Here is a 22,442-nt window from a genome sequence, read left to right on the forward strand (position 1 = left end):
ATCAGACAGAAAAAGACAAAACTCATTGGTTGAGATAAAAACGATTTACTCAGGCAAGAAAGGAAGAGAAAAAGAACAGTAACAATAACAGCATTTATATGCTTATTAACTTAGTGGCACTCAGCACAGCTGCCCACCACTCTCTGACCAATGCTACAACCTGGGAAGGATTTGTGGTCCCAGTGGGTGTTGAGAGATGTGAGGAGTACAAGGAAGGATTCTGGGGTTAGAATAGAGCATGTAGGGATTTGGAGGCATTGTGAAGTGTGTGGGGTACACTGGTGAGGATCTGGGGACGTTAGATTTGGGGCATTTGGGATTCTGGTGGCAAAGAGCAGGTAACAGGCTTGGGAATCAAGGGGGGCTTAGTTTTGGGGTTCCAAGAGCGTTTTGGGGTGTTTCCTTATGGTTTGAAGGTGCGTACAATTCCTGAGGGGTGTTTCGGGCTTTGGGATCTGGGGAGACTTAGATCTGGGGACTCCATCGGTGAGATATTGGGTGTCAGTATGCATGGCATTTGAGGATTCCACTATGGCTTGGGGATGCCCATGGGATCTTGGGGCTGTGCAGGATGTCTGGGGATTCCCTGTGGCTTTGTGCTGGCTGCAGTCTGCATGGGTCTGATATGCTCAACTTTGGGGTTGCCCTTTCAGTGTGTAGAGCTGGGAGGGCACTTGGGGCTGGGAGATTCAATCTCAAATTCTCACAGTGTAATTTTTGGGATTGATTTGGGATAGCACATAAAGCTGGGTTAAGGGATATGAGGCTGTGAGTGCCTTGGTGTCCACATGGCCAGGGTTTGGGTTTCATGGTGGGGTTTGAGGGAGCTCCAAGGGACAGGTTTTGTTTAGGAATTCCCTGACTCAGGCACTGTCCCAGAACTGAATGGACTCAGCCTTCCTGGGAGGAGCCCTTCGTCAGAATGGAGAGGGGACCGGGATGGGGTTTATGGAGGACACCAAAGAGCATAACGGGGATCAGGAGCACATGGAAAAGGAGGCAGGGGAAAGTTCAGGGGATTATCCACCGATAGGGGATGGAAGATGAGGAAGGACACAGCTGGAGGGATGTATAGGGGATTGAAAGTGGTATGTGAGGAAGACTGGCTGATATAAAGCTATCAAAGAGGAAGCAGAACATAGTTGGGGGGATCTAAAGGTGCTCAAATGGGTGTCAAAATGATTCAGTTGTCCTCCCCACCAGGGCTGTCATCTCTTCATATCCAGAGGCTGCAGGCATCAGCAACAAAGTAGAGGCCCAGGCGAAAGATGAGGGCAGCAGTGAAGACCCTCACCACTGCCACCACCAGGTTCCCACGGGACCTTCTCTCACATCACCTGTGGAGTGCAGGAGTGTGCATGTCCCAGTCACCACAACGAGGATGGGATGCAGTGACACTGCCAGAAATGAGTGACACCAGGGACACCTAAATGGGGGGCGGGTACCTACCTGGGGGTGCAGGTCGGGAAATCACCTCCAGGGTCACATTATCCCCAAGGGATGATAACAAAAGGTAGGAGACCCCCACGCGGTAGGAGCACCTATAGGATCCAGGGTCAGCTGGGGTCACCCCAAAGAGGGTGAAGGTGGCTGTGCCCCCACCACTGGGCTTTTGGCGCTGGACTGGAGCTGAGTGCCCTCCCTTGTGCAGGAGGAAGGAGGCCCCATACTTCTTGTTCCAGCAGCAGATGGTGACATTGGTCCCCATCTTCACATGTTCTTTGGGGCTCAGGGAAATGCCAGGTGGGGGATACCTGTGATCTGAGCACAGAGAGGTAACAGATATGGAACACAGCCCTGTGGGAACAGCCCAGGGCCATCTGCTTTCCCCAGTGCCCTCACCTGTCACCAACAGCTCCACAGGGTCACTCTTCTCCGATGTCCCTGCAGGCTCCAACCCCTGGTACTGGCACTGATATGTCACAGCATCAAATTGCTTTATGCCAGCCAGGGAGAACTCAGCCATGCGCTGCACCTTATCCTTCAGCTCAATGGATGCTGGATTTTGGTACCGATAGAGTCGGACCCAGGCAGCTGGCTAGGGCAGGTGGCAGCGCTGGGTGACAGTGTCTCCCAGGGACACCCCCTGGATGGGGTGCAGCGACAGGGAGGGTCGGGGCACTAGGACAGGGGACAGCAGTCAGCCTTGTCCGAGCACACCTTCTTGGACCCCTCTGCTGGCACCCTGCCCTCGCTGCGCTCCCTCCGTCACCATTCTCCCCATACTCACGTTGCTGTGCCCTGCTCACAGCCACCAGCCACCAACCTGCAAGGGACACGGTCCTGGTCCCACACAGGGCAACAAACCCCTGCGGCACCACGTCCCCATTGTCACTCACCGAGGATGAGGGCCACCTCCACTGGTGCCATGAGGCAGGAGCAGCTTGGGGACAGTGAGTCTGCAGTGGAGAAAAGAAGTGACCAAAGAGCTGCTGTCTGTTCCTCTTGTGGACAGCATGCTGTGATGTCGTCTCCTCATGTGGTATTTGTGGTCCCCAAGTGGGTGGTGGTACTGAGGGCACCCAGTGGTGACACACACAGAGCACTGCACACATCCCCAGTTGGAGCGCCCCACAGACTGTCACCCCTCCGTGTCTCACACTGTCCCCAAACGGATGCCAGTTTAATGCCCTCTCAATGAGCCCCACCAGCTCCTGGTCTGAGATCCGCTTCCCCCTTCACACAGCTGGGATCCACCTGCAGCCATCAGCCCAGCACAGAGTACACCGCCCCGTGGTCAGAAAAGACAGAATTCCTGCCGTGGCACCGACCTCTCAGCCACGCATTTATCAGATGAGTTCTCCCAACCCTCTCAGTATCCCTCACTGCCACTGAGGGGACAGAGGAGAACTTCACCTGTACTCCCACTCTGCCCACTGACCACCCCAGTGCCCTGAACACCCTTTGCATGGCCCTCACGCTTCTCTCAGTGACTGCAGCACTGCCGGCCCGACCCATCAGTAAGGGAGAACAGCCAGAGGGGTGAACCGGAGCAGGGAGCGTCCTGGTGATGTCCCTGAGCAGGGCCCCAGGAGGGCAGCACACTTCCCTACAGGTAGAGTCTGGCTGATGTGTCAGAGCCTCTGTTCCCCTCAGGAGGAGTCCATTATGACAGCCACCCTTCTCTCCTTCTGTCTGAAGGGGGTCTGGAGGCGTGGAGCTGACCACCTTGCCCTGTGCAATGACCTGGGTGCAGGCTCAGGTACTTCCAGCTGCTGCAGACCTGCATGGGCACGTTCTGGGGTGGACACACTTTGGAGACATGCATTGATTTTGGGAAGAGCTTTCAGCCTCGTAGAGACCGCATCCAGATGTGTTGTTTGGGAGGCAGCTGATGGGTGAGCTGATCTCCGCAGTGGGGAGCGATGCTCTGCCCTCCTGCTCGCCCTGCCCACACCAACTGCTGCTCCAACTGCTGTGCCAGGCTGTCACTGCCACGAGACCAGGAACTCTCAGACAAATACATGGCTGCTGAATAGGTTTTAATTAGTACTTTTGCCTTGTTATAGCACCTATGATCAGCCCTACAGAGTGCAGGGCACGTCCTGATGGAGGTGGGCTGCTGGGACTCTGCTTTGAGGCTGCAGATTTCCTCCTTCCCTGGAGAGAAGGTCCGTGTGCTGAGGGATCTCCATGAGGTGCTGATGGCCCTGAAGTTATTGCCAGCTGTCAGGACACTGGGATTACTGGGGGCACTGAGGGCACTGAGGGCACTGGGGACACTGGGGACATTGGAGGAACTGGGGACATTCCTGGATATTGTGGGCACTGCAGACATGGGGGACATGGAAGGAATTGGGGACAGTGGGGATGAAGCAACGCTGGGTCCGATCCTTTGGTCCACACTGATCCCAACCCCATTGGACATCGGGGACAACATTAAGTCACACTCACGATTCTGCATTGACCACACTGGTCACATTGATGGGATCTCATTGACCCCACTGATCTCTACCATGTTTCCATGCTGACCCCAACCCCATGGGACAGTGATACACTGACCAAGAATTGGTTGACCCACAAACATTGGACACGTCTGCGGGACAACGCTGACCACAAGGAATCTGGAAGCATCCCCATTTCCGACCTCCTACCCCATTAAACCCACTCCAATCACAAGAACCTCATTTACCCCATAACCTCCTCCAGGTTGGGGCTCATTGTCTCTGCCAACACCAACCCCAAAACCCACACATTGTGCCCCGAATTGCTCCCACCATCCCACTGACCGCCCTCCGCACTGCACTGGAGGAGAAATAGAAGATGAAGGGGTCGAGCGCAGCGCTGAGGGTGGTGAGGAGCAGAGCGTAGGGCCTCCACTCAGGGCTGCGCTGCTGCACAAAGCCCACCACATGCGAGATGTTGTAGGGTCCAAAGCAGACCCCAAAGTTGACCATGGTGACCACAGCCAGCCCCACAGTGCGGTACTTCTTCTGCAGCGGGATTTGGGGTCGAGTGAGGAGGGCACGGATGAGGCCGATGTAGCAGAACATAGTGATGGCAGAGGGGATGAGGAAGAGGATGAGGAAGAGAGAAAGGCGCAGTGGGAGGACAAAGTGCAGCTGGGCTTGAGAGAAGTCATCGTAGCAGTGGTAGCCCAGGCCTGGTTGGATCTCAGAGGCATTCTGGGAAGTCCAGGGGGTGGTGGTGGGGATGTGGGGTGTGTTTGGGGTTGTGCAGGCAGAGGATTTGAGGCTGGAGATGTTGCAGTTGGTGCTGGGGCTGGAGATCCTGCGGATCCCGGATTCCCTGGTCTTGGTCACATTCACTCCCAAACCACCTTCCCCATCTGCCACAGACCCATTGATCCCAGACTCTCTGTGATATTCTGCCACAAAGATGATGGAACAATGGGACAATGCCATCACCCAAAGGATGGCACTGGCAGCCATCGTCCGCAATAACCTCCGGCGCCGGTTGTAGCGGTGCGGGAACACGACCCCAAAGTAGCGCTCCACACTGAGGGCAGCCATAAAGAGAGTGCTGAGGTAGATGCTGGAGAAGAAGCAGAAGTTTGCTATGGGGCAGAGTACTGTGGGGAAGGGCCACACCATCATGGCTGCCTCTTCGGCCATCTTGAAGGGGAGGAAGAGGAGGACAAGGAGGTCGGCAGTGATGAGGTTGAGGAGGAGGAGGTCGGCAGCGGTGAGGTGGGGATGAGGACGGTGACACCAGATTTTGATGAGGAGGGTGAGGAAGGTGAAGACGTTGGCAGGAAATCCCACGGCGAAGGTCAGCGCGTGGACAGCAAAGACGAGCATGGCGAGAGGAAGGCTGTGGGACAAAGGGCACAGAGCTGTAGGGCAGGCTAGGGGGTCATACTGGGGCTACAGGATGGGCCACGGTATCAAACTGGGGCTATAGGATGAGCTAAGGGGTGATAGCAGAGCTATGGGTTGGACTATGGAGTCATGGGGCTATGAGGCAGGGCTATGGGGCACAATTGGGGCCGTGGGGTGATATGTCAATTTCTGGGAGTATGGGACAGGCAATGAGGATATGGGGATGGATGTGGAGCTACGGGGCATGATATGGGGCAGGGGGGAGAGGTATGGGGCGATGAAGTGTGATATGGGGCTGTGGGAAGGTGTTTGTGGTCCTAGTAATCCCGAAGAGATGAGGATGAGCACAGCAGGAGGAAGGCTCCGGGGCTGTGGGCAGAATGCTATGAAGCAGGATATGGATCTGTGGGGCAGGACATGGGGTGAGATTTGGTGTCATGGGGCATTATATGCGATTATGGGACAGGATATGGGCTCATACCATTCCCAAAGAAATGAGGATGAGTATGGGGGGAGGGAAGGCTGTGGGGCACAGAGCTGTGGGGCTGAATATGGAAGCACGGGGCTGTGGGGCAGGAACATGTGGTTAGTGGTTATGGGGTACAGTGTGGAGTCATGAGGTTATGAGGTGAGGCCGCACAGCTTCCTCCACACCCACAGGAGAGTGCTGCCCCCATAAGGATTTAGTTTGGTTGATTAATGCATTTCCTGCTCAGAGTGAGAAGACGAGGAGCAGGGCACTGAGCCTCCCCATCTGGAAACCCATCACTGCCCCCAAATCCCACCGCTCTCCCACAGCTCTCCACACCCTACAACTCATCAAAACCTCATGCCCCACCACAAAACCCTCCCTGCTACCCCAAAACCCCATGTCCTGCCCCACAGCCCCATGAACCCAGATCCCACCCCAGAGCTCCACATGCTGTCCGCTTGCCCCATGTCCAGCTCGTTGGCCTTGTATCAAGATACAGAGCACCATGATCCCATATCTCTAACCCATACTACCACAACCCCACATCCTGCCACATAATCCCATGACCCCATATCCCTCCCGATAACCGCATGACTCTTCACCTTGCCCCAGTACTCCACTACAGCCCCACATCCCTCAGCCAACCAGGAAGCCCCCATGTGCTCACCTCCTCTGTTTGCCTCAGTGTCTGTGGGGAGCTGGGTCCCGCCCCATAGGTTAAGTGAGGAACTGCCAGGGGTGGGGCCACACTTGGGGGCCACTCCCTGCAGAGGCCCTTTCTCCTTTGCCATGGGGTGGGGACACCCCCTAGGCTGAGCGACACTACTTGAGGGTGATGGGACATTTTGGGGGGAGAAAAAACTGGGGGGGTGCACTTTTTATGGGACACCCCACAGGTGTGTAGGGTGGGTACAGAGGGGCTGTCACTTCAGGGCGGTGTCCTATGGGGCAGTGGTGACATTGGAGGAAACGTGTTTTTTCCTGAACAGCAAACGTCTGCTGTGTGGTGGTGGGGAGCCCCGAAATTGGCATAAATGTACAAAAATAGGAGGTACGGCGCTATGGGGCTGTGTCCCATAACTGTCTTCTCTCTGTACGTAGATCCAAATATCCCCCATCCAGCATTTCCCCGACGCCTGAGGAACAGGTGGAGGTAGGGACAAACATCAGCATCCAGTGCTGGAACCAGGGTTATCAGGGCACCATCTCCCTGCACCAGGGTGGGCACTCAGCCCCTGTCCAGCACAGGAACACCAATGCTGATGGCACAGCCGTGGTTCAGTTGTAGCTGAGCAGTGCTGCACAGAGCCACAGATGGTTCCGCTTCTCAGCTTCTCACCCTGTGCTGCCAGCGAGGGGCTGGAGGGCACCAGGAGCTGGGAGGGGACAGCAGCAGGCCAGCTGACCTGCACTGCCAAAGGGATATCTCACAGCGTATGGCATAGGGTGAGAAATGGAACTCTGAGGGGAGCTGTGTGAGGTGGTGACGGGAGAGCAGCATGGAAAGAGGTATCCGGTATGGGAGGGAACGAGCTGTGCTGGAGGTGGTGTAGAATGGTGTTCGGAATGATGATCCGGAATGGTGTTTGGAATGAGGAGCAAGTGGTGGAGGAATTGACTGACCGACTCTGGCAATTCCAGTTCCACCAGCCAGGAGGAATCCAGGGACAGTTGGGTTCAGAAAGGAGTGCCCTGTTTGGGAAGTTCCTAAGATTCACCTTTCTCCCAACTCACCGAGTGGGTCGGGACATTTTCCTTGGCATCATGGGCAGAATGCCCTGGATAAAGAGCAAGAGGAATCCAGAAGGGCTATGATCTGAGTTGAGAAAGAAGGATTCTTGTTTGGGCCATGTCTGAGCTCTGTGGCAGCTGCATTGTGGAGTTTGAGGTGCCACAGTGATAGCAGTGCAGGAAGATACATGTGTTGCGCAGCAAACCAAATGAGGAACTGAGTCACTGAGAGCGGTGATAAGGAGTTTGCAAGCTGAACTGGAAGTTGAGCCAAAGGTGTGCTTGCATGCACGGATAGCTCAGCACAGTTTGCAGAACCATCTGCACGAGGGTTAGATCTGCTTTCAGAGGGTGTGCAGTTTTTGTACCTGTTTGCAATCCATGCATGATGGCCATCTGATGACCTCTCAACCTGAATCATGAGAACAGCTTTTCCATACTGTGAGAACAGCCTTTTGCAGACCTGGGGCGGATTCAAGCTGAAGGACAGCAGGCTTGTGTAATTGGAAGCTCAAGAAGGAAATGCGGAGGCCGCAAAACTTGTTGCCAAGTGAAGATAAGGAAGTAGAATAGATGTCCCGCTGTTGCAGATAAGGCAGCAAAACAGATGGCTCAGCTCCGTGTAACGTCAGTGGGAACAGGTTCGTTCTGCACCACCTTGTAAGGCTGGAAATTTACGGCAAGCATTATTGCCAGCCTTCATCCCATGACCACCAGAGACCCCCACCAGATATTCCTAGGAGGTTGGAACCAGATGTTAATTATTTCTCAGAATTTCGGCCTGTTTTCCTGACATGCAGTGAATATGGTCATACTATGCCTTTAGATATATGGTTGTTTCTCCCTTTGGTGTGCATCTTGGTGGAGCGATTCCCCGTGCACCCAGCACTGTGATAAAGGGAATACCTGCTTGGCATCACCCGTTGGTGTGTCAGGATCCTTTGTTGGTTTTCTCTGCCCATGCTATTAAAGGCCGATTCTGGTCAGATGACCCCATTAATCCGAGGTCTTCCCAATGCACTGAAAATGCATGCAGTCAGTTTACAAGCTGACAGCAAACAGCTGCAGTGCTGGAAGGCACAATTCAGGAGCGACTCAGGGCAGGGGGGGCACACGGATGAGAAGGGAGGGTCAGCAGTTCTGCCAAAACGTCCCCTTTTTACTGCTTTGGGGATGGTGGGAGATGCCTTTTGGTTTGGTTACAGCAGCGGAAGCAAAACAACGGGCAGCACAGAGGTAAACCTGCTCGGGCTTCCAAACTGTGGAGTGACTTTGCCAGCTGGGTAAAGAATATTGCCATAAAGGTGCATCATGGGGATGCTCATGTACCAAGAGCCGGGGCACTGACCAGCATGAAAACAACCAGCAGGTCGATCAGGCTGCTGGGACTGAAGTGGCTCGGATAGACTCGGACTGGCAACATCACGGTGAGTTATTCCTAGCTCGGTGCGTGATGACACCTCAGGCCATCAGGAAAGAGATATGACATAGAAATGGTCTCAAGATGGAGGCACGGACTTAACCATGGTTGCTACTGCACAACTAATTCACAAATGTGAATGAAGTGCTACAGTTAAACAAGACAAGAGAATGAGACCTCACTGGCATAAAGGGTGACGGCAGGAGTTTAACTGTGAAGTTTCCTTTCCTTTCCTTTCCTTTCCTTTCCTTTCCTTTCCTTTCCTTTCCTTTCCTTTCCTTTCCTTTCCTTTCCTTTCCTTGCCTTGCCTTGCCTTGCCTTGCCTTGCCTTGCCTTGCCTTGCCTTGCCTTGCCTTGCCTTGCCTCCTTGCCTTGCCTTGCCTTCCCTGCCCTTCCCTTCCCTCCCTTCCCTTCCCTTATGACATGCTTTTCTAATTTTGCTATTGGTATTCCACAGCATTACATCACAGACAAAAGAGAAGAACTGCATATCCCAAAGGACCTCACGGTCAGAGAAGGAAGATACAGCACTGAAGATGCGTCATATGGTTGTGCACGGCCTTTCGCTTTTGCTTCCTGTCAGGAAGAGGAGTGGATGTGCTTCCAAGCTGTGCGCCTTCAGCAAGTAGGGCTTTCAGTTTCAGAAACTCTCTCTCTCTCTCTCTCTCTCTCTCTCTCTCTTTCTCTCTCTCTCTTATTTCATTTGATTTATTATCCTTACTTTCAATTTGATTGTATTATATAATGTCATCTTGCATTCCAATATCATATTTAGTAAAACAAATTCTCCTTAGATAGTTGCCGCTGCTCAGATTTTTTTTTCAGGAAGTCAGGGGGCCCACAACCCTACTGCCCCTCTGTCATGGGCGCATATTTATCTAGATAACTCCGTGACACCACAGAAGCTGCATTTCTTGATGTCTCCTTCTTGTCAGGTGGAGACTTCAACCATTGGATGAGCGTTCTCATCCCCCCTTCTGCTCCAGCACTGCAGCTCCCCAAAATGGACCATCATTCCTTTTCTCCCTCCATCTCTCTCTCTTACGTTCCTTCTCTGCATCTCTCCATTTCCTCTCTTTTCTTTCTTTTACTCTCTCTTCCTCATTTTCCTCCCAGTCATCTTTTACTCTTCTCCTGCAGCAGCCATAACCTCAATTTCCCTGGAGGTGGCATAGAAGGCAATAACAACAGTGCCAAAGTATCCTTTATCTGTATCACTCATTCACTGTTACGAGGATGTCCTCTAATTTCAGTGCAGGGCAGTTGATTGGCTGCAGATGGACAGTTCAATAAATGGTCTTCTGTTGTTCCTCTGAGTCACTGTCTGACGCTGTTGCCCTGGAGAGTCGAAGAAAGCACGGACTGCCCTACAGGGTCACTGTGCAGAGAGTGTGGCATGCGCTGGGGGACACCATGCCAGGGGACACACTCACAGCCCTTTGGGACCGTGTGTGACAGCCCAGGGTTGAGAGCGTGTGGGGCGCCTCAACAGTCACAGTGTGCAGAGTGCATCTCTCCACTTGTCCCACCCAGAGGGACTCCACGGTGCAACCACACCTATGGGCTAATATTGCCACATCAGGAGGTGACATCACATCATCCTGCCCAAAAAGGGGAACTGGCAGCAGCTGTCCAGCCACTCTCTGCCCTCACTGCAGTCTTGCTGTCCCCACGCTGCTCCTGCCTCATGGCACCAATGGCGGTGGCCCTCATCCTCGGTGAGTGACAATGGGGACGTGGTGCCACAGGGGTTGGTGGCCCTGTGTGGGACCAGGACCATGTCCCTTGCAGGTTGGTGGCTGGTGGCTGTGAGCAGTGCACGGAGATGTGAGTATGGGGACAGGGGGAGAATGGGGACAGAGGGAGGGGAGTGTCATCAGGGGGCCAGCAGAGGGGCCCAGGAAGGTGTGCAGGGACAAGGCTGACTGTTGTCCCCTGTCCTAGTGCCACGACCCTCCCTGTCGCTGCACCCCAGCCAGGGGGTGTCCCTGGGGGACAATGTCACCCTGCGCTGCCACCTGCCCCAGCCGGCTGCCTGGGTCTGGCTGTTCCAGGATGGATATTTGAGATCCTACAGGAACATGGACAAGAGGCGGGACATGGCTGAGTTCTTCTTGGTTCACTTAAAGCAGGAAGATGCAGTGAAGTATTGGTGTCAGTACGATACAGTTGCACCATGGGGAACATCAAATAAGAGTGATCCCGTACAGCTGGTGGTGACAGGTGAGGGCACTGGGGAAAGCAGATGGCCCTGGGCTGTCCCCGCAAGGCGGTGTCCTATCGCAGTATCCTCTGTGAACTCAGATCCAAGTTATGCCCCTCCTGCCATTTCCCTGAACCCTGAGGAATGTGTGGATGTGGGGATGAATGTCACCATCCAGTGCTGGAGCCAGGAACATGGGGGAACCATCTTCCTGCACAAGGACGGGCACTCAGCCCCTATCCAGCAACAGGACCCCGATGATGGGGGATCTGCTACCTTCACCCTCTTCGGGGTGAACACAGCTGACTCCGGCACCTATAGGTGCTCCTACCGCGTAGGGGGCTCCTACCTTCTGTCCTCACCCCTTGGGGATAATGTGACCCTGGAAGTGATTCCCAGACCTGCACCCCCAGGTAGGTCCGAGCTCCCCTTCAGGGCACCCCTTCTCACCCATGTCTGACAGTGTCACTGCATCCCTCATCCACTGAGGTGGGGGCTGTGTACGAGGAAACCTAAAACACTTTGACACCACAGGTGACAATGGGATTGCCAGCAGGGACCTGGTGGCAGTAGCTGTGGGGCGCTGGGTGGCTGCCATTGTCTTCATCATCATCCTGTCTGTCTCTGTCCTCCTCGTTGCCCAGAGAAGACAAATGCAGAGAGATGAGAGTCCTGGTGGGGAAGGGGTTAAATGACTTTGATCCCCCATGTATCCCCTATACATCCCCACTGGTGTTGTTTGGGCCCTCCATAATCCCACCCTTCTCCCCTCCCATTTATGACTCAGGTGCCACCTCCAGAAGCCCCGAGGCCGTGCAGTTCCAGGTCAGTGTCTGGGTCAGGGGACCCCTAATCTCAACCTGTCCCATGACCCCTCCCCCAGACCTCACCAGGAAACCCCAAACGCTGCCTGTGGGGACCCCAAGGAACCCCCTCCCTTTTATGCCTTCCCATGACTTTGTGTGCATCCCCAAATCCAGCCCATGGGGACCTCCAAATCTCCACCATGGGGATGCCCCACAACCCAAACCGAAGCCCCCTCGCATGCTCCAAGCCTTAAACATCCCCAGACTCAATGGGCACCCTCAAATGATAATGGGACCCCCAAACATCACCCACAGGGAACCCCAATGTCACAGTCACAGCTTCCCAAAAACTACACCACCCCATAATCCCAACCCCCTTCTCCTGGACAGCCCCCCACCCATTATACAGTGCCATCATCCCCTCAGGCATGTTGGGATCCCATGGTCACACTGCTGTCCCTGTGTCCCCAGGTGTCCCCCGGCGACAGCGAAGGTCTGATCTACGCCCAGCTGCAAGCTGTGACCCCCAGCACCCACCCCCCCGGCACTTCTACCACCCCTGAACCCCCCATTATCTACGCCGAGGTGGGCACGCGGGGACCCCGCTGATGCCCCCAGATGTGTACGCAAACACGGGTGTGTTGTGTGCACACATGGACTTCAAGGGTGCACAGTGCCAGTGTGCTCGGTGTGCTCACCATCACGTGTGAATTACAGCCATGTACCTGTGCGTGTGAACACGTGGATGTGTATTAAACGGGTGTGCACCATCCCATGTGCACAACAGGTGTACAAACACACGTGTGGGACACGCTGAACTCTGTGCTTCTGTGTGTGTGTGTGCGATGCCGTATGTGTGCACCACCAGCTGTACACACTGCTGCTCATGTGTGTCCTTAGCGTGTGCTCCTGGGGTCTGCACTACATGTGTGCCTCCACAGCACAGGCATGTCATCAACACGTGGCCCGTTCCTGCACCACATCTGTCCCCACAGCACACGCGTGTCCTTTCCGTGTGCTCCCCACGGCGCATCTCCATCTCCACAAGCCAAACCAGCCCCCATCCCACTGTGGTTTTGGGGCGGGATTTGTGGTGAGGAGGGAAAATGCCTTTGGGTGACGGTTGGGAACAGGACAGAGGGGTAGTGGGGTTTTCCAGAAAGTGGGGGAGTAGAGGAAGTTTGTGTGTGGGAGGGCTGTGTGTGGGAGCAGCAGTGCGGGGAAGGGCAGGAGAGCTGACTTCCCCCTTTTGGTGGTGGAAGGGGAATTGCTGGAGAGTTTGTGAGCTCGATGGTGATTATGGAGTCCAGACGGAGGATTGTGGGGAGCTGGATGGAGACCTTTTGGGACCACAGAAAGATCTGGCAGCTGCATGAAGGATCTGCAGTCTTCTCGATGGAGGTTTGGGGCTGGATAGAAATGTTGGGTTGGTTGGAGGCTTTGGGACTGAGTGGAGGATTTTGGGGTGGATGGAGGTTTTGGTGTAGATGGGGTATTACGGTTTGAATGATGGATTTTGTGGTTTAATGGAGTCTTGGGGGTGTGGATGTAGAGATTTGGTCTGGCTGTACAGATCAGAGGTTGGTGTCGATTTAGAGGCAGGAAGGAGGTTTCAGAGGGGACGGAGGTTTTGGGGGATGAGTGACATTTATGTGGCCGGATGGTGGATGTGTGGACTGAATGCATTTTTTTGGGGGTGGATGATGATTTTTGTGGCTGAAGGTCCTGGGGTTCATTGAGGTTTTGGAGGGCTGTGTTTGGAGGGTGGTGTGGGGTGTGGATGTTGGGACTGGATGAAGGATTAGGGGTGGCTGGATGGAGATGGTGGAGTTGGATGTAGAGGTTGGTGTGAGATGGAGGTTTTGGGAATGGGTGGAGATCATTGGGATGAATGGAAGTTTTGGGGTCAGTACAGAGATTCTGGGGGTCAATTGGAGTTTTTTAGGGTCTGGTTGGGGATTTTGGGGGTGAGTGGAGGTTTTGGGAGTGGACGGACAGATAGACAGTAGGAAACATATTTCAGGTGTGTGGGTGGATAGAAGGGCCAACAGATGCGAAGATAGAGAGACTGACAGGCAGAAGGTGGCTTGAATTTGTTGTGTCCGTACTGGATCAGGAGGTGCAGCCCCAGGAGCAGGAGATCCAGCAGGAGGATGGATGGAGGGATGGATGGCTGGATGGCTGGCTGGACGGATGGATGGACGGATGAGCAAAAGAGTGATGGAAAGCAGCCCACACAGCTGGGAATTTGTCCTCAAGGACAGGGAGAGGAGCAGAGCTATCAGATGTGTAAGGCCGCTTTGCTCAGGGCACAAGAGCTCTCCATCCCCAGTGCAGGCAGTCCAGAAAGGAAGGAAAGAGAGCAGCATGGCTGAAGCGGGACCTGCTGGTCAAAGTGGAGAGCAAGAAGCAGATGCACAGGCAGTGTCTGCCCGTGGGTGGTGCTGGTGCTGGTCTGTGTGGGGCTGGGGGCAGGAAGGCCAAGGCCCAGCTGGAACTGGACGTGGTGAGGGGTGCAAAGAAGAACAAGGAAGGCTTCGACAGGGCTGTCAACCTGAAAAGGAAAGCCCAGGATGGCGAACTCGAGGAAGGCGGCCTGAATGAATCCACGCATCTTCACAGAAGTAATGGTGGAAACTTCTAAAGGGGTTTTTATTGCCAGAATCAGCCCAAACTTATATAGAAATACAGGGTGCACACGGCATCCTATAATTGGTTAGCACACAGAAATCACGCGTCTTGCTCGCTAGCTATTTGTACAGCATTAATCATCACATGGCTTTTTTCACTGTTCTTTGCATTCCTCTGTCTTGATCTCTTCCCAGGCTGGCTACCCCCTTATCTTAACTGAAGCCTTTGTTCTTCTTCCTGCTTTGACAGCTTCAAGGTCTCATAGCCTGGGCTGTGCACATAGCACTCGAGCTCACAAATTCTTGCTCCCTGAGCCACTCTCCTACAATTTCCCCTTTTTCTTTTGGCACAAGCCAGGTAGTAGGAATCACATCTTGAACCATTTCTTTGCGAGCATTACAGTAAGCAAGGCACGCTTATCAGCACACCAACCACTGTCTATAAGAACGCACTAGATTTGTGCTACACACTTCTACAAAGCGTTCCTCGTCAGTAAGCTGAGACCACACAGCACACCAGTTTTACCTACAGTTTCAGTATCCCGATGAGTAAAAATACCACAGCCCCCGCACTGGATCAATAACTGTACCCGACCCCACAATTAGTGCACTTCTGATTCTTGTAACCGCTAATTGCTCCTGGCAGTTCCCAGTGGCCAAGAGGCCTTCCCGATGAGATGTTTTCTGCCATCTGCTGAGGGAATACCGGTAGCAGCCTGGCAGTCGCGGCACTATGGATGATGTCTGTACACCACGCGGCTATTGCTCGCCGGAGTCGCTGTTGTAGTCGTCGGGTTGAGATGGGTTGTTGATGTTCGGGGCTGGCTTGGTCCATTTACTGGGAACCCATAATGGGCCAGATCCTGGGGAGACACAACTATAACCTCTACTGTTAAACAGTAGCGGAGCAGGACCCTCCCACATGGCAGTGGTAGGGTTCCTATATTGAACCTTCTCTGAGGGAGTAGACTGCATACGAATCTGACTATGATGTATAATTACAGGAGCTAATTCTGCATTTCCTACTAAGCTAAGGAAGTGAAGGGTAAAAAGGACTCGTGATAATCTCACGACTGGATCAATCTCTTCCTCCTGCTTCTGTTTCGTTAGGTATTCTTTAACAGTTCTATGAGCTCTTTCTATCATTGCTTGACCCGTGGGACTATGAGGGATTCCAGTGACATGCTTTACCCCCCACATCTGCAAGAACCTGTGAACCCAACCGCCCGTGTACGCCGGACCATGATCCGTTTTTATCTCCTGAGGCACGCCCATGACTGCAAAGCAAGCTGTCAAATGCCTCACCACATGGGCTGCCTTTTCACCAGCCTGTGCCATAGCCCACAGCATTCTAGAAAAGGTATCAATGGATACATGTACATACTTTAACCTCCCAAATTCTGGCACGTGAGTGACATCCACCTGCCAAATCCCACAGGCTTGTAAACCCTTTGGATTGACTCCCAGACCTAGGCTAGACCCGTGCTGTGAACCCTGAGAGCATGCCCGCACAATGCCCTTTGCTTCTGTACCCGTCAGGCCGAACTGGCGCCTCAGTGCCTTAGCCGACTGATGGAACATGTTATGGCTGCTTCTTGCGGCCTGAAAGGAATCCTGCGGGGCATGTAGTAGTGGACTGACAAGTGCATCAGCACAAGCGTTGCCCTCTCCTAGACCCTGGGTCCCTAGGTGACTCCTGATATGCAGGATGCTACAAGGCACACAGCGATCATCTCTTGCCCGCTTAACCTGCAAGAAGAATTGAGCTAGTCTTGGGTCCTGGGGGAGCTTAATCAAAGCTTGCACTATATGTAGCACTACTCCTACCACGTATAAGGCATCTGATACCAAATTTATATGCTGATCTTGCCATGCCACTGCTCACACCAGACCTTGGTGCGACCGGCACAGTGAAAATGACCTTTCTGCCCTCAGCGGAAACATATCCCTGGTTTCTGCCCTCCATCCTTCCCACTTATTCTCGTCACAGCTGCTGCAAGCAGCCTCGCAGTGGGTTGGATGGCTTGTACCATGGCATTTGCCATAACTTGCCCACTACGCTGTTGCTCTGCCCTACTAGCAAGATCCAACATTTCTCCAACCCCAGCATCTTCTGGGAGTGTAGCCAGCAGGCGCTTCATAGAGGGGTTAGCATTCTCAAAGGCAAGATGGGGGCAGGGAGGGAATGGATAGGCAACCTACAGTGGATCCAATGGTACACCTGGTGGATTCTACAGAGGAAAGGAAAGAGTGGAAGGGGAAAACTGGGGAGATGTGTAGGAGATGTACAGGAGATCAATGCCATTAAATCCCTTCCCCACCCAGACTCTCATCTCTCCATATCCAGAGGCTGCGGGCATCAATGACAAAGAAGACGCCGAGGCCAAAGATGAAGACAGCAGCGCAGCCCCTCACCACTGCCACCACCAGGTTCCCACGGGACACCAACTCAGCACCTGTGGGGTACAGGTACTTGGGTGTGTTCATCCCCAGCATCAGCTCCATGGGGAAGGGATGTGATGACACTGCCACCCATGGGCGGCACTGGGGGCAAGCAAATGGGGGGCAGGCACCTACCTGGGGGTGCTGGTGTGGGAGTCACCTCCAGCGTTACACTGTCCCCAAGGGGTGAGGACACAAAGAGGGAGGCCTTGGGGTGATAGGAGCACCTGTAGGTGCCACTGTCAGCTGGGGTCACCGCAACAAGGATGAAGGTGACTGTGCCCCCGCCACGGGGGTCCTGGTGCTGGAGAGGGGCTGAGTGCCCGTCCTTGTGCAAGAAGATGATGCCCCCATAGCCCTGATTGCAACACTGGATGGTGACATTGGTCCCCACTTCCACATTGTTTTTGTGGTTGATGGAAATGATAGGTGGGGAATATCGATGATCTGAATGCAGGGAGATAACAGAGATAGGACATGGCCCTGTGGAGAATGCCCAGGCCCATCTGCTTGCCCCATAACCCTCACCTGTCACCACCAATTCGATGGGGACACTCTTCTCTGATACCCCCGGTGGCTCCAAAACCCGGTACTGGCACCAATACTTCATTGCATCTTCCAGCTTTACACAAACCAAGGAGAACTCAGCCATGACCTGATGCTTGTCCATGTCCTTGTAGGATCTCAAAAGTCCATCCTGGAAGAGCTCAACCCAGGCAGCCGGCTGGGGTAGGTGGCACCGCAGGGTGACAGTGTCCCCCAGGGACACCCCCTGGCTGGGGTGCAGCGACAGGGAGGGTCGGGGCACTAGGACAGGGGACAGCAGTCAGCCTTGTCCGTGCACACCCTCCTCAGCCCCTCTGCTGGCACCATGACCACACTCCCCTCCCTCTGTCCCCATTCTCCCCATACTCACGTTGCTGTGCCCTGCTCGTTGTCACCAGCCACCAACCTGCAAGGGACACGGTCCTGGTCCCACACTGCGCCAACAACCCCTGTGGCACCACGTCCCCATTGTCACTCACCAAGAATGAGGGCCACCGCCATTGGTGCCATGAGGCAGGAGCAGCGTGGGGACAGTGAGACTGCAGTTGGGACAGGGAGTGGCTGGAGAACCGCTGTCTGTTCCCCTTGGGACATGATTCCATTATGTCACCTCCCTATGTGAAAATTGTGATCCCCAAGTTTTTGCACCATGTGGCCTACAATGCGATGGCACTTGTGGAGTGGCACACGCTGCCCTTACTGGGGTGCCCCACACATGGGGTGTTGTGGCTGAGAACGCTCTGTCGCACTGTGCTGCTATGCTCTGTGCAGCTGGAGGTCCACGAGAGGTTGTGAGGCCTCCAGATCTATGGGTAAGGGTTGGTGGTGGGTCTCCAAATCCATGGGGTGGTCTGTGGGGCAGCGTTTGGAGTTCCACAGGTGACTGTGGCATCTCGAAATCTATGGGTCGTGGTTGGTTGAAAGGACTCCGATTTTGTGAGGTGAGCAATGGGACATGGTTTTGGGGGGGTCCATAGGTGAGTGTGCGTCACCAAATCTATGGGGCAATGTGTGCGGTGGGCCCTACTTTGTGCTCCACAGCGATGGATCTCCTTTTTAAATATATTTACCCCAGTTTTGAGGTCCTCCCCCCTCTCCTCATAGCAGACATCTGGAAAAGCCACATTTCCCTCAGTGACACCGCAGCCCTGTGGGAACCCCCAGGGAGACTGCCTCTCTGTTCCCCGCCCCGCACATCTGTCGAGTGCTACCAAAAATGTGCTCCCCATGATTCCTCCCCCTCCCATACGTCCCCACAACCTCCAGTGCTATCCCCCATCCCAGGCTCCTTCCCTAAAGCTTCCCTCAGCAGCTGCTCCTCCGTGGTCCTTCCAGGTTGCTGCCCCTGGTGGATGGGTAAAGATACTGCAGAAGGGAAGAGGTCACACACGGCTCCACCCCATTCCTCCCCCGGATCTCAGCGCTGTGCTGGGGAGTGCTTGGATGTGGTGTTGCTTTCCAAGAAACTCTTAGGCAGAAAGTGGGGTGAGATGTGCTTGTGTGGGGACAAAGCCATGGGAAGCAAGCAGAGATGGGGTTGGACCCTCCAGCTTCTGTGCCAATCTAGTCTGGTTGTGGTTGCCCTCAATTAGTGAAGCCAGCTGAAAGCATAGAAATATTGCTTGCAACTTCTGCTCATGTTGGGTGAAGCACTGGGATTGCTGGGTGGTCACCCCCAGCCCGACACAAAGCCCACATAGCACTCTGGGGGAAAAGGACCAGATTTCTGCTCTGAGAAGCTGTGGTTTCTATGCGGTGGATGTGGTTACAAGCTTGTCACTCACCCTGCACGCCGAGCGCAGTCAGCAGTAGCAGCAGCAGCCCCAGAGCAGTGGCTTTCAGGAAGACCCGGTGCCAGCGCGGGCAGATGGTGGGAGCTGGAAGAGTCCCCATTTGTTTAAAAACAGATCTTCCATCGTGGTTCCCGCGCAACATTGATTCAGAAGTTGATGGCTGCTGTGTTTCCCCCAGTTCTGGGGGTCTGTGGATCCTAACCAGTTGCTGCAGTGGTTCCCCGTGGGGAAGGAGCTGGTAGAAGGAGGTGATGGCAGCAGGCACCCATGGGCTGGGCTCCTGCTGGAGGGTGGATGGGCAGAGGGAGAAGGACACCCCCTGCATGTGTTGTTGTGGAGGTGGTGGAGGCTCTGCAGGTCCTCAAGAGCATGGCATGGGAGCTTCACAGACCCCATACCTTGTGAAATGATCCCAGGGTAGAGCAGATGGCGCTTGGTAGCAAGTGGGTCTGTGTAGAGCTCATCCCACCAGGACCCAGGCTGCATTATCACCATTTCAGATTCAACTTCCAATTCCTCACATCGGGTTTCCCGATGAGGGCTGATTTTTGATGTACATCCATCCCACCTCCGGACACTTGCAGGCTTCCTTCTTCCCCATCCCTTCCTTCCTCCTGTCCCCACTACAAACCAGGATCAGCCCATAGCTCAGCCAACATTCCTGGTGTTTCTTGGGGAAAACAATGAAACAAGAAACCCCCAAACCAAGTTAGCAGTGAGCACCCAACACCCAAACCAACACTCACCATCGTGCCTCTCAGCAGGAGAAAAACCACTTGCAGAATGCCTGAAATCCACGCTGCTATTTTCCCCGTCCATAGATCACAAGTTCACAAGACTGTCCCCAAAATGACAAACCCCAGAGCCACTTCTTGCTTTGTGACAGACCTGCCGGTACCTGCATCCGGTGCCAGGAAATAGCACCCGCTGGGCTTCTGATCTGGGCTTTGCTTCTTCTAATCTCCAATTTGGGGTACAGATACACACATGCAGCAGCCTTTCCCTTTAGCACAAGTTGGTAGGTGCCATAGGTTGCTCCCCTTGAGGTGGAAATTCACCTCTGGGTTCAGTGGGCACATCAGGCAATGCAGTGCTGAGCTGCTGGGGAAGCAGTACGGAACAAAAACACTGCTGAAATATCCAGAGAAAAAGATCACTAGAGAAGAGGGTAGAAGCATCCAGAATTGCAGGGCAGCCCTTGGAGAGGAGAAGCAGTGCCAGCGCAGGGAAGAAAAGAGCCCTGAAAGCTGGGATGGCCCAGAGGGAAGGAACAGCTCAGCGCTGTGAGCAGCAGCTCTGAGGCTGCTGTACCGCTGAGAGCAGTTGTGTTGGAACACGTTCTGCTAACAGCTGTGGGGATCTGCACCCTTCAGGCCCCACGTTGGGCACCACAAGGACTGTGGTGCTGTCACCCAGCAGCAGCTCAGCACCACACAGCTTTTATTCTCACTGAACCCCTCCCAGTGGGTTTGGGGTGAGAAATGGAGAGAAAGAGGAAGAATTTGTAGGTTCAGATAAAATCTATTTACTGAGACCGAAAACGAAGAGAGACATAACAGTAATGATGATGAGATATATGAATATATTTTTCCAACGCAAGTGATGCACAAAGGAATTGCTCAGCACCCAAAGACCAATGATAAAACCGGGACAGAATAGGAGGCAGGAAATATTGGGGAATTTATAGGGGATCTATCGAGCATCAGTGGGAGATGGAAGGGGAGCAAAGGGACATGTCTGGGGATCTCCAGAGGAGGGGTAGATTGGGACAGATGAGGGGGTCTCACAGGAATGGTGGTGGTGTTTGGGAGCGGATGGGAGAGCATTTGGAGGTCTCAGGGACTGTTAAGAGATTTGAGGGGATAAAGAAGGACTTTGGGGTAAGAGATGAGCATTTAGGGATTTGGTGTGTCTGGGAAGCATTTGGGATGTACCAGTGAGAATGTGGGATTGTTAGATTTGGGGAGGTTATCTGGTTTGTGGTTAGAAGAGGACATCAGGGAGTCCCAAGCAGGGAATTTGAGGTCTGTCCCCTTCCACACACCCCAGAAATGAGACACTTGGGGAGGCCCATCAGCGCGGTAAATCAGTGCTCACTGTGGTGTAGATGACAGGGGACTGGGAGGCAGTGGAGGAAGTGGGAGGCTGGGAGCACGGGATGGCAGCTGGCATCTCGGTGTAGGTCAGATCCTCGGTGTCCCTGGAGGGCCCCTGGAGATAGAGGAGGAGATAGAGGAGGGGGTCCCAGAGATGTGTGGGGTGAGGGTGGGTCTCTGGTGTAGGTATGTGGGGGGATGTGGCCATGAGGAGGAGTCTGCATTTGTGATTGGGCTTAGTTTCCAGGTCTGCATGGGGGATGTTTGGGCTCCGGACGTGGATTTGGGGTGCCCATAGGGTTTCGAGGTGTTTAGGGACTGGTGGAACACAGAGGCTCAATTTTGGTGTCCCCATGGGTCATTGGGTTTTCCTGTGAGTGCATTTAGTGCCCCTCTAATCCAGTTATCAGTGCCTATAGGGTCTAGAGGGGGTTAAGGCTTGGAAGGCATTTTTAGGTCTGGGTATTTAGGGGTATCTGTGGGCTGGGGTTCCCCGCAGTGCAGGTTTGTGTTTCCCAAGGGCTGGACACGGGTGGTGCACATAAATGTGAGGGTAAGCCATATGAGGTTGGGGGTCATTTGGAGTCCGGGTGTCCACAGTGCCCTCACCTGTCAGCACCAACTCCACGGGGTCACTCTGATTTGATGTCCACAGTGGCTCTGACACCTGGTACCGACACTGATATGTCCCGGCGTCCTCCAGGTTTGTGACAGCAAAGGAGAACTCGGCTGTATCCTGCTCCTTGTCTTTTTCCTTGTTAAATCTCAGAGTTCCATTGAACCAGAGCTGGACCCAGGCAGCCATGCGGGGCAGGTGGCAGCGCAGGGTGACATTGTCCCCCAGGGACACCCCCTGGCTGGGGTGCAGCGACTGGAAGGGTTGGGGCAATAGGACAGGGGACAGCAGTCAGCCTTGTCGCTGCACACCCTCCTGGGCCCCTCTGCTGGCCCCCTGCCCTCGCTCCACTCCCTCCATCCCCATTCTCCCCATACTCACGTTGCTGTGCCCTGCTCACAGCCA

At 54.2% G+C, this 22,442-nt stretch overlaps 4 protein-coding genes across 7 annotated transcripts; 1 reads left to right on the plus strand and 3 right to left on the minus strand.

Moving 5' to 3' along the window:
- Positions 1-3,415: 3,415 nt before the first annotated feature.
- On the minus strand, positions 3,416-6,448 carry LOC430071 (free fatty acid receptor 3-like). 2 transcript variants are annotated; one of them, XM_040654289.2, is made up of 2 exons: positions 6,422-6,448; positions 3,416-5,274 (listed from the first exon to the last, which is right to left on the minus strand). In XM_040654289.2, exon 2 carries the CDS (start codon positions 5,259-5,261, stop codon positions 4,158-4,160), a length of 1,104 nt encoding a protein of 367 aa, XP_040510223.1. In that variant the 5' UTR covers positions 5,262-5,274; positions 6,422-6,448; the 3' UTR covers positions 3,416-4,157. The 2 variants fall into 2 exon arrangements, 1 of the variants encoding a protein (XP_040510223.1); XR_006932267.1 differs by lacking the exon at positions 3,416-5,274 and adding an exon at positions 5,569-5,685.
- Positions 6,449-10,986: 4,538 nt separating this feature from the next.
- Positions 10,987-12,523, plus strand: LOC121107821 (leucine-rich repeat extensin-like protein 3). The gene is made up of 3 exons (XM_040654009.1): positions 10,987-11,521; positions 11,896-12,344; positions 12,386-12,523. Exons 1-3 carry the CDS (start codon positions 10,987-10,989, stop codon positions 12,521-12,523), a joined length of 1,122 nt encoding a protein of 373 aa, XP_040509943.1.
- A 2,024-nt stretch (positions 12,524-14,547) lies between these two features.
- On the minus strand, positions 14,548-20,194 carry LOC121107850 (T-cell-interacting, activating receptor on myeloid cells protein 1-like). Of its 3 annotated transcripts, none has more exons than XR_005842253.2 (6): positions 19,317-20,194; positions 17,903-17,938; positions 17,515-17,793; positions 17,122-17,433; positions 16,077-17,000; positions 14,548-15,421 (listed from the first exon to the last, which is right to left on the minus strand). XR_005842253.2 is itself a non-coding variant. In XM_040654288.2 (6 exons), exons 1-6 carry the CDS (start codon positions 20,142-20,144, stop codon positions 16,849-16,851), a joined length of 945 nt encoding a protein of 314 aa, XP_040510222.1. In that variant the 5' UTR covers positions 20,145-20,194; the 3' UTR covers positions 14,548-16,848. The 3 variants fall into 3 exon arrangements, 2 of the variants coding, with proteins under 2 accessions (XP_040510222.1, XP_040510221.1); XM_040654288.2 differs by having other exon boundaries at positions 14,548-17,000; positions 19,317-19,409; positions 20,072-20,194; XM_040654287.2 differs by having other exon boundaries at positions 14,548-17,000; positions 19,317-19,560; positions 20,072-20,194.
- Positions 20,195-20,829: 635 nt separating this feature from the next.
- Positions 20,830-22,328, minus strand: LOC121107822 (leukocyte immunoglobulin-like receptor subfamily B member 3; the record flags this gene model as incomplete). The annotated part of the gene is made up of 2 exons (XM_040654010.2): positions 20,830-21,536; positions 22,031-22,328. Coding segments are annotated over 2 exons (423 nt in total), but the record flags the coding sequence as incomplete, so codon positions are not given.
- Positions 22,329-22,442: the final 114 nt, after the last annotated feature.

This window comes from Gallus gallus, chromosome 31 (genome assembly GCF_016699485.2).
Source record: "Gallus gallus isolate bGalGal1 chromosome 31, bGalGal1.mat.broiler.GRCg7b, whole genome shotgun sequence".
In the NCBI taxonomy this organism is placed as follows: Eukaryota; Metazoa; Chordata; class Aves; order Galliformes; family Phasianidae; genus Gallus; species Gallus gallus.